Consider the following 11,312-nt stretch of genomic DNA (forward strand, 5'->3'; position numbering starts at 1 on the left):
TACAGACACACACACCCACACCCCCGATCAGGAAACTGTGGCAGGAGTCTTTCACGTGTTCTTCACTTCCAGAAGCACGTTAAACAGTAGGGCCACAAACTAGACAGCGACGGGGCTCCTGATGGCTGGTCTCTAAAATTTCTTTTGAGTGCTTAGCATACCGTACAAAGCACTGAGGGTGCTGTAAAGATACAGCACAGTAAAACACATGGTTTTAGAAATCTGAAGCGGTTATCTGCCTTTGTGTAGCAAAATGTGATTTAGGACTGAGGAGTGGAGTACAAATTATAAGGGTTACAGAAGTCAGAAATGTAAAGGTGGATGGGGCTGGAGAGACCAAAGAAGCCATCTGGAAAGAGACGCCATGTGAATGAGGCCTTGATTGCTAAGTCATATATTTTTAAATGATGAGAGAGGGCATCCCGGGCCGGGGCTACACACAAGGGAAATCTCAGGATATGAAGAGACAAAATGAGGTCAGGACAACAAAAAGGTATTCTTTTCCCATGGCTCTGTAACAAAGTACCACAAACTCAGCTTAAAAAACGCCATTTAGAGACTTCCTTGGTGAAGCAGTGATTAAGACTCCAAGATCCCAATGCAGGGAGCTCAGGTTTGATCCCTGGTCAGGGAACTAGATCCCACATGCATGCCACAACTAAGAGTTCTCATGCCACAACTAAGGAGCCCGCCTGCCACAACTAAGACCTGGCACAACTAAATAAATTAATTAAAAAAAAAAACCACCATTTATTATCTCTCAGTGACTTCGGGTCACGAGTCCAGGTGTGGCTTAGCTGGGTTCTCTGCTCAGGGTCTCACAAGGCTGCAGTCAAGCTGTTAGCCAGAGCTGCTGTCTCATACAAGCTGTCTCCTGCTGTCTCCTAAGCTTATATGGTGGTTGGTGGTTGGCAGAATCCATTTCTTGCAGCTGTAGAACTCATGGTGGCCTGCTTCTTAGAGTCTATCAGGAGAGAGAATCTCTGACCTCCAGACCCTCTTTTAAAGGGCACATCTGATCAGGTCAGGCCCACCCAGGATAGGCTCTCATTTGATGAACTCAAAGTTAACTGGTTTGGGATCTTGATTTCATTTGTAAAATCCCTTCACCTTTGCCAAATAATGTAACCTAATCAAGAGTTCACAGTTCCTGCCCACAGCGAGGGGAGGGGGATTATGTAGGGCTTGTGCACCAGGGGGTAGGGATCTTGGGGGCCAGTTTGGAATTTTGCCTACAAGAGGGGAAGACCTGCTTTGAGAGCAGCAGAACATTCGGGCCTGGGTGAGCAGTGATCGAGAACGTGGACTTAATAGGATGGAATAAGATAAGGCACCTCCCCACACTACCCTGTAGGCATTTGAGTGCCATGGGGAGTTTTGTGTTGAGGGATGGGTAACATGAGGTCTGTGTTTGAGGAAGGTGAAGGTGGCCACATTGTATGTGGTGCAGTGGCCTAAGGAGACACTAAAGACAAGGGGACCAGTTAGGAGGTTCTTGTAGTTCCAGGCTTGAACTGAGATGCTTTGAGCTGTTGGTTTCTGAGCAGCTTACTTCACCTCTCCAGGCCCAGTCTACACCCAGCAAGTGTAGACTTGCTCTTAGGACACTGGTGTGTATCTCTGACATAGCACTTACCCACAGGTGTGCTGGTACGTGTAGCGGCTGGCTTTCCAGAAGGGAAAAGCCTTATCTGTAGCATTTGCCAGTTTTTATAATGTAACTACTCCTATTAGGGCCACTGTCAAGCTCCCAACAGCAGGTCACTGAACGTGGAGTTGGGAAGGTGAACAGTAAGCCCTCCGTCGTATAGCATTTCCACCGTATAAACACGATAGATGTAAATAGCCTCGAGCATAGGTAATAAAATGTAGGCAAGTAATGAGGACAAGATGAGTTTTGAGTACTTATTACTTTTTGTTTTTAGTACAGTTTATTTGTTAGTTTAAATAATTTTTAATAATGGCTATATTTAACAACTAGCTGGCAGCATTCCTGAAAATTTAGCAGCTGTTCTAGTGCACTGGTGGGAGCCACCTCTAGCACACCACTACCTTATCGCACTCTGGAGCAAGATCTTTGGTTTTCTTTTGTGAACATGTCTCTTCCACTGTCGTGTGAGTTTCCTCAGTGTGAGGACCGTTTATCTCTGTAACCTTAGCCTCTAACAGAGTACCTAATGTATTACAGGCACTCAGTAAATGTTTACTAAATTAATGTGTTTGGAATAAAAAACGTTTTTTTGTCTTAAAAGTGAGCATTCAAAAAACACTCCTGAGAATCGTTCAGACAAATGGAAACAAATACCGAACTGTAAAGATGTCAAAACTACCCACTGTGTGATCCCTCAGAATGATTTCCTGGAAGCAATTCACCGTATCCGTATCCGTGTACAAGCATCTAATGGAAATAACACATCTTTTTGGTCTGAAGAGAAAATGTTTGATGCTGAAATGGAAAGTAAGCCAATAGTTTTTACTTTGCATTGTAATTCTCCAATTTGGTGCGAAGTCTTAAAATTGTTTTCTCGTCTAATTCGAACTTTACGTCTTCACACCTTTTTTCTAGCCATCATATCTCCTCCAGTCATTAGCATGAAATCCATTAATGATGACTCACTGCATGTGTCTATTGGGGCTCCAAAACAGTCTGAAAACAACTTGAACCAGCTTTACCCACTAATTTATGAAGTTATTTTTCGGGAAAACACTTCAGATGCTGAGGTAAAAAAAAAAACTATATAGTGTAGGTTTTTGTTTTTATTTTTTTAATAAATTTATTTATTTATTGGCTGTGTTGGGTCTTCATTGCTTTGTTGCTGCACGCAGGCTTTCGCTGGTTGCAGCGAACGGGAGCTACTCTTCATTGCCATGCACGGGCTTCTCATTGTGGTGGCTTCTCTTGTTGTGGAGCACAGGCTCTAGACACTCAGGCTTCAGTAGTTGTGGCACACAGGCTCAGTGGTTGTGGTACACGGGCTTAGTTGCTCCGCAGCATGTGGGATCTTCTCAGGCCAGGGATCGAACCCGTGTCCCCTGCATTGGCAGGCGGATTCCTAACCACTGCACCACCAGGGAAGTCCCAGTAGTGTAGGTTTATAATGTAGAATTATAACTATGATTTGGGTAAACAAAACTTGAAGTTAAAGTTTTCGGGAAATTTTTAAACTCAAAGACTATATCATTCACTCAGATATTTGCAATAGGAAGAAATGAGCATTTCCCATGTTTTACACAGTAAGAGTTACAATTGCCTGCACCTGGGCCCTAGTTAGTCGTCGTTGTCGTTGTTGTTTTGGCCTCACCAGGCAGCATGCAGGATCTGAGTTCCCCCACCAGGGATGGAACCCATGCCACCTGAGGTGGAAGCTCAGAGTCCTAACCACTGGACTGCCAGGGAAGTGTCATTCCCCGCCGACCCAGAGTTAGTTTTTAAAATTCAGGTCCTGAGCTTATTCCTACTCCGACAGAATCCCTGGGGGTAGAACTCAGCAATTTGTATTTTTAACAGGATTCCCAGGTATTCATGAACCAGGGTTTCTCAACACTACTGACATTTGAGTTGGATGATTCTTTGTCATGGGAGCTGCCTTGTGCATGATAGGTTGGCTAGCAACACCTCTGGCCCCTACCCACTAGGTGCCTGTAGCAGTTGTGACAACGCAAGATACCTCCAGATAGTGTCAGATATCCCCTGGGGGTGGGGCACCTACAAGAGGGCAAAAATTGGTTTTTAGGGGGCAAAAAGAATCTTAGCTGTCATAGTGGTTTGTGACCCTCCAGGAGGAAAACCTGCCTCCAGAGTTCAACTTCACCCAACAAAATCTTATTCAGCTTTGTCAAGGGGGAGGAATTAGGGGGGGAAATGGTCTAAAAAAGGCTCCTTAGGGAAGTAGTCATGACAAAAGGGTTGAGAAACACTCGTTTAAACCCTAAAATTCAGAAACCACTGACAGAGCAAATATACATCAGATAATCCACGTTATTCCTAGATCACTCTTCCCTGTGGAATTACAATCAAGGAATCAACCTTTAAAAATCTTGTGCAATTATGTTGGTAAATTCTGTAACTTCATCTTCTGTTGAAAATCTAAGAAAATTCCAGAAAATTGGCTACTTTCATTTTAGCAATCTGAACACGCTGTAACCAAAGCAGAATTTAGCCCTATTGAGTTAGTTCTCAGCTGTCCATAGATCAGGAAAATCTAAATTTGTGTCTCAGGCTACCAAACTGTGTAACCTTAGGCAAGATGCTTAACCACTGAAGCTTTGTTTCCTCACCTGTAAAGTGGTGGTGGTCATACTAACTTAATTTTTTTTTTAAATTGGGGTATAGTTGTTTTACAATATTGTGTTAATTTCTACTGTACATCGAAGTGGAGTTCCCAGTGCTATACAGCAAGTTCTCATTAGTTATCTATTTTATACATATTACATAGTAACTTAAATTTTTTTGAAAGGATGTTTATAAGGTTAATTTTTTTAATTTATTTATTTATTGGCTGCGTTGGGTCTTCGTTGCTGTGCACGGGCTTTCTCTAGTTGTGGCAGGCAGGGGCTACTCTTCATTGCAGAGCATGGGTTTCTCAGTGCAGTGGCTTCTCTTGTTGTGGAGCACGGGCTCTAGGCGCAGGGGCTTCAGTAGTTGCGGCACATGGGCTCAGTAGTTGTGGCACACGGGCTTAGTTGCTCTATGGCATGTGGGATCTTCCTGGACCAGGGCTTGAACCCACGTCCTCTGCATTGGCAGGCAGATTCTTAACAACTGCACCACCAGGGAAGTCCCTATAAGGTTTAAAATGAGGTAATATATATGAAAATACCTACCACGTTGCTTGACAAATAGTAGAGATTCAATAACTTTTTTTTTTATTTGCTATCTTATACTAGGTAATACATCAATAATTACAATTGTAATAACTCAAATTTATTGAATACTCGTTACGTATCAGGTTCTGGGCTAAATATTTTACATGAATTGTCTCAATCATTCTTCCAAACAACTCTGCCAGACATTTTGATCGATTAAATTACTATTCAGCAGATACTTGGGATGGAATATTCTTTACTGCCTCACGGATGCTAGGCTGTAGACAGTGGAATGTAAGCGGATGTGGTGTGAGCAGAGGTCTTAAGAGCGCATGCATGCTTCTCCCATTTGCCAAAAGGAAAGCAAGCTCCACGTGGTCTCTGGCCCAGGGCAGGTAAGAGGCTGTGGAGCAGACCTAAACCTGATTCACAGCCTCAGTGAGAGCTCCCCCAGCCGATCGGGACACTCACGAGTAAGAAAAACAAATATGTTTTGAGCCACAGCATTGCACAATGTTATTTTGTTGTACTTGTCATGTTTTGTTACACAACATTATTGTGGCAATAGCTGACTAATACAAAGAAAAGTAATAATTGTCCTCACTTTACAGATATGGGAATAGGGCCCAGGGAAATTAAACAGCCTGCCTAAAGCCACATAGCCATGAGTGATATCTTGATACAGGCAGTTTGAGACCAGAACCCCTACACTGAATTGTTCTGTCACTAAGCAGAGGTAACACAGTGGTGATTAAACCAAGTCAGCATGTACTTATAAAACAAATTAGAGTTGTCTTAGGAATATATTCTTTGGAATGTATTCTTTTTTTGGTAGCAGCATGTTTAACTGTTGCTTGGTTATAATGTGCTGTCCATAAACAAGTTTATATTTCTTAAACATATACCAACTAAGTGTTTGTAAGAGGCCAATGTTAGATTGACTGTTTAAGGAATTTAGAAAATAGATATTTCCTATATGATTTCTTGGGGTTCTAAATTTTATCAATGATTTATTTATTTTTTTATAGAGAAAAGTTGTAGAGAAAAGAACTGAGTTTACCTTTCCTAACTTGAAACCACTGACTGTATATTGTGTCAAAGCCAGAGCACTCGTGGAAGATGACAGGCAGAACAGAAGCAGTGTTTTTAGTGATACTGTGTGCGAGAAAACAAAAGCAGGTCAGAATCTTTTATCGTCTCTTTTCTTTTTTAACGTAACAAGATAATAAAAATAACCAATTCATGGAAAATTGTGAAATATTTCCTTTTTACCACAAAGATATAGAGAATATTTTCTTCATGAACTATATGAGTGAAAAGTAGACCTTCATGCTGAGCCTTTCCGTTTTAGAAAATATTTTTAATACTCAACTTAGTTCAGTGGTTTTTGCATGCTTTATGTTACGTGCATATCTGCATAATTAATTTCCTTTTATTATTACTCTTAGAATTTAAAGAGACTTTTAATTTTTTATATAATCCTTAATATAATTATTATGTGGAAATCCCTTAATTAGTTCAGTTGTGAATGTTTTTATGTTATTGTTGGTATTATTTAATAGAACGTATATTTCCTTTCACACGGCTGTATTTCTTTCACACAAACTGTCGGCACTCTTAATATATTTGTGTGTCAAAACCTGTATTGATACTAAACACCATTTATTTGTTTTTAGGAAGTACTTCCAAAACCTGGCTCATAGCTGGAATTTGCACTGCATTATTTTCTATCATTCTCGTCGTTTATGTTGTGAAAGTCCTCTCGAGATGCATCAATTATGTGTTCTTTCCATCAAGCAAACCTCCTTCCACTATAGATGAGGTATGTTATTTTTCTTTGTCAACAGCTAGCTGGATTTTTCTTAAAATGAATGGGAAATATATTTGATTTCAACAGAATATAAATGCTTTCTTAATATTCAGAAAATAATACAGACTGATTTGGGTTTTTGTTCTTCAGAGTTCCAGAAAATTAACTTCAGAAACAGTTACTTAATAGACTGTAACATGGAATAGTAAGGTGTGTCCTTAATCTCATATTTTTCTGGCAGTTTGGCTACAGTGGCACCTGTTTCACCATTGCAAGTCTGTATTCACAAAAAGATTAAAAATTATCATCAGTGCAGAAACTGTATTCTGTGGATGAAATCACAGAAAATGAAATAGCAAAACATGAGTCTCCTTTCACAGCATCTCAGTGTTTTGGTTGGCGTAGTTGGTGAAAGCATTGAGTGAGGAAGACCAGACCACGGACACCACCCTGGGGGTGGCGTGTTCGCCTGGAGCAGCTTCCACGCTACCTGCCCTGTTTCAGGTTCCCCAGGCTTTGGAGCTAGAGACCTGAAGGTGAATTGTTGATGGGCTGTGGTGTATTTGCACTTACTGGCTCCATGAACTTGAGCAGCTCTCTTAAGAGTACTTGAGCCAGTGCCCGTCAGCTGTAAAACAAGAGCCAATAGTAGCCTCCCGCAGAACTGCAAGGATCAAAGGAGATAAACCAGGAGTGCCTAGCACTGTACAAATGTTCCGTAAATGTGAACTATTTTACTCTTTTATGCCTGAGTTTTTAATATCATTTCTATATACTCTTCAATTCAGAGCTGTTATTTAAAGGACTTAAAACTAGCAAGTTATAGTAGCTCATTATTCTTAGTGGGACAGGGAAAAAATTTCTCCCTTGTGCTTGTTCTGGATATTTGTGGATTGGATACCAAAATGTTTATTATTTCTAAATAAAATGTCCCCCCGAAAAATAAAAAAAAAATGACATAAAATGCCCCAATCTCAGTGCTCTCCCATTCCTTCCTCGTCCACACTCTTCCGCCACCCCCGCCCCGATAGCACAGTGGAGCTTTCTTAGGGGTTTTTCATATACTTCCCCAAAACAATACTAAGATGTATGTGACCTCACTAGAGATGGTTTTATTCTAAACATTATAGTGCAGTCGGTATGCTCTTAGCTCACTTTTTAATGTGCATGTCAAAGGATAGGGTTGCTAGATAAAGAACTGAAGAAATCACAGCTTATTAGAACTAGAAAACTAATTTTTGTTATTTTAAATAATCTGTTTCTGTTCTTTCTGTTTTGAATTAGTATTTCTCTGAACAGCCGCTAAGGAATCTGCTCCTTTCCACTTCTGAGGAGCAAACAGAAAGATGTTTTATAATTGAAAATACAAACATCATTACTGTAATAGAAGAGACTAATCCAGCTGATAAAGATCACAGAAAGTACGATTCCCAGACTAGTCAAGATTCAGGAAACTACTCTAATGAAGACGAAAACAGTGGAAGTAAAGTAAGTGAAGAACTTCTGCAACAGGAATCTGTGTGAGCAGGAATGAACTCCCAAATATTAGGGAGTCTCGCGGAAGTTACAGTGAGAACCTGGGCTCCTTGTTCCTCTCAGTAACTATCAAGAGAATATTTGCTTGTGGGGGAAGAAAAATTGTCTTCAGGTCCTAAAAGTACCGGCAAGCACTTCACTATTTAAAATGAATTTGGAGAAGAGTGTTCTACATTCTTTGCCATGTGTAAAGTCTTGAAAGACCTGTCATTGGACCTGCCTTGGATGAGAGGCGTTAAAGCCGGGAGATGCCCTCTGTCTTCCTAATGATCCCCTAAGCACCACTGGGCTGGTGTGCGGTAAGGGCGGCGTCTGTGTTCCCGTCCGCTGAGACCGTCGCCGTGCTGCTGTTGCTGCTGCAAGTGCCGTCTGTCCCTTCTCCATCCCAGTATTACAGTGCATGATCTTTCAGGAGATATTTAGAACATGTGGTCTTTTCTTTGGACCCTGAAGTAGACCCTTTGGAAGTGTCTTTAGAAAAGCCTGAATACCACCATCACTTGGTTTTCTGAAAAAGTAGCTTACTCTGGAAAACAGCTGCAGATGCCAGAAGCATGGTCCTTACAGTTTTTTCAGGGGAATTCTATCCATTTATACCAGTTACATTGGCTTCTGCCACACAGTTACCGATCCCTTCTATGGTTTAGGATTAAAGCCAGATAACCTTTTGTTATATGTACATTAAGTCTTCCTGATTCAGAACATTAGAACAATAGCTTCTAGTTAGAATGCACAATCACTTAAATTACAGAGAAATGGGAAACTATCTGAGTAGAGAAGTTACTATTATCTTTTAGGATGTGGGAGTCTGTGACATTAGTCACAGTGTATGTAAGAAGTCTTGGGACCAGAAAATGCTACTGATAGAATAGACAGTAAGAAGTAGAGTAATTCAATAGGAAAGAAGCAGGTGGCTTTCATGAAAAATAAGAATAATGTGTATAATCAACTTTTGATTATTAACATACTGAAGGTTGTTGGGTTTTGTGGCTTATCTGTGTCATTTCTGACACCAGGCCAGCTTCTCTACACTGTCTGGAAGTATTCAGGTAGCCCATCTGTTCAGCCTACATGCACTCAAGCAAATGCAAGTTATTTATCATCAGGGTGTAGGAGGAAATGTAACTGAGAAGAAAACCTAGTTTTTAAAGTTGTGTGATGCCTTTCAAGGCACCTATAGCTTATTTTTAAATGATTTGCTGTTTGGGATGATTCATGGAGATGCTGCGGAGGAAGGAAGTGTAGGAATTCTGGTGGCCTCCGAGGCCAGGTTCTCAGCTTCAGTTGTTGCGGCAGGACCAGTGAAAGGGAAGGGAGATGGAGCTACCCAGAGCATCACTTCAGGCCAGTCTTATTTACATAGTGGTCCTCTGTGGTCTCCTGGGTGGAAGAAGAGGTTGAAAGCAGCTGCCCTGGGAAGGGCTGTGGCACTCAGCACGTCCCCTGCAGAGCACACTGTGTGCTTCCCTGGATCTCAGGCCAGCTCCTAAGGGACCATGTGGGGTCAGGGGATCCCCACCCCGCCCACCCCCAAGGCAGTTCTCTACAGCGACCCAAACACACCTTTGATCCTTCTGACCAGAGGCATTTGGTTTAAGACAGATCCGGGTTGGCCCTTCACTTGTAAAGCCTCTGCCAGGGGGAACAGGCCTCTGTAGGGAGGACGTGAGGAACATGCCGGAACCCTGCCGCCACTGGCTTCCATCCTGCGTCAGTGCCGTGGGCCTGGCCAGCACTTGGGCCCGGGATTTACCACAGGAAGAAGGCTGCTTTAGACTGGACATCCTAAAAGGAAACCATGCCTTCTTGGGATGTGGTAGTGGGGAAACTCAGGCATTAAAATGAAAAGAGGCCAGAGAAGTCACGAGGTCCCTGGATGTGGGAACCTGTGTGTCTTTGGGGTTTAAGACCCCCTGTGGTTTTCAGTGAACAAGCATCTGAGCAGCAGCGAACAAAAACCCCTCAATTTTGCGTTGTCTTCTAGACACGAAAATGCATTTCCATCCCGTTCTTCATTATGGTCCACATGTAGCCTAATCCGGATGTGTTCATTTGTAACGTGGCATTTTTTCTGAAGAATAGTTTACACAGAAACACCATATACTTGGGAACACCAGTAAACTGCCTCGAAACTACAATATTGATGGTTCTTGGAGAGGCAGGATATAACCTAAGCATTTATGTAGAAGATTTGTATCATTGCAGCCAGAAATAATGTCTCAATATGTAGTATAGATTAATATATACATAAATGATGACATGCATATGTGAACATATACACATGCTTATACCTACACATGCAGACACATGACGTGGGCCACACCCCAGCAGTACAGCCGCAAAGATTTAGCATAGGTTCTAGTTACAAAAGTATAAATGCTGCTCTGGAATGATGAGCTGCAGAGTCCTACTAGAAATTTACAACCTATAAAAAAGGTATTTCAAAAATATAATTTAGAGTTTGTATCTTTTCCTCGAACTGTGACCTTCAAAGCCGCCTCAGATTGCTCTTAAGAATTGGGAGAGTGTGCAGAAACGTTTCGTACCTCTCCCCTCCTCTCTGTAACCCTCTGACGACCTGACATGTTTGTCCTTGTTTCATCTGGAAGCTCCATGAGGGCAGGGGTTTACTTCTACTTACAGCTGCATTCCCAGCACCTACCACAGTGTGGAACCTCACACCTAAGAAGCATGCAGGAAAGAACTGGCAAAGGACAGAAATCGGAAATTTGAACCAAGTAGGTGTTTCTGACGCTGTATGTCTTGTTGAGTTGTGGAAGGACACAGCCGTGTTTCTGTGCAATGAACTTTGTATCTTAATTTCACTTGTGCTTTGTCTTTACCCCCATTGCTGTGTTTTAAACAGGTTGTCAAACAGTTTTCTATAATAAACACTGAGGCCAAAAGTCTTGGGTTTTGTGGTGGTTCTGCGTGAACCGATTACACATGCATCACAGGTGTTGCGCCTGCTTGCTGCCTCACAAGGTGTTCATAACAGGGCCGGTCCCTGTACCAGGTGCGCCCATGCCTGGCATTGGTATCCTGAAAGGGCCCCCGCTGCCATCACCACCCCACGGAGCTTCTGGGCAGGGCGCTCTCCTGCTTGCCCTTTTTTTTTTTTTTATAAAGTTTTTTTTTTTTTTACTTATGTATTTATTTT

The 11,312-nt window shown here is 41.9% G+C and overlaps 1 protein-coding gene across 2 annotated transcripts in view; it reads left to right on the forward strand.

Moving 5' to 3' along the window:
* Positions 1-10,942, forward strand: part of IFNAR1 (interferon alpha and beta receptor subunit 1) — a 30,957-nt gene extending 20,015 nt beyond the window's left edge. For both annotated transcript variants that reach the window (XM_057697332.1, XM_057697331.1), the window contains 5 exons: positions 2,253-2,458; positions 2,567-2,721; positions 5,835-5,985; positions 6,483-6,628; positions 7,901-10,942. In XM_057697332.1, coding sequence (XP_057553315.1) covers positions 2,253-2,458; positions 2,567-2,721; positions 5,835-5,985; positions 6,483-6,628; positions 7,901-8,140 — 898 coding nt within the window. In that variant the 3' untranslated portion in view covers positions 8,141-10,942. The remainder of the gene's footprint in view (positions 1-2,252; positions 2,459-2,566; positions 2,722-5,834; positions 5,986-6,482; positions 6,629-7,900) is intronic.
* The last annotated feature ends 370 nt before the right edge of the window (positions 10,943-11,312 follow it).

Source organism: Hippopotamus amphibius, chromosome 10 (assembly GCF_030028045.1).
Source record: "Hippopotamus amphibius kiboko isolate mHipAmp2 chromosome 10, mHipAmp2.hap2, whole genome shotgun sequence".
In the NCBI taxonomy this organism is placed as follows: domain Eukaryota; kingdom Metazoa; phylum Chordata; class Mammalia; order Artiodactyla; family Hippopotamidae; genus Hippopotamus; species Hippopotamus amphibius.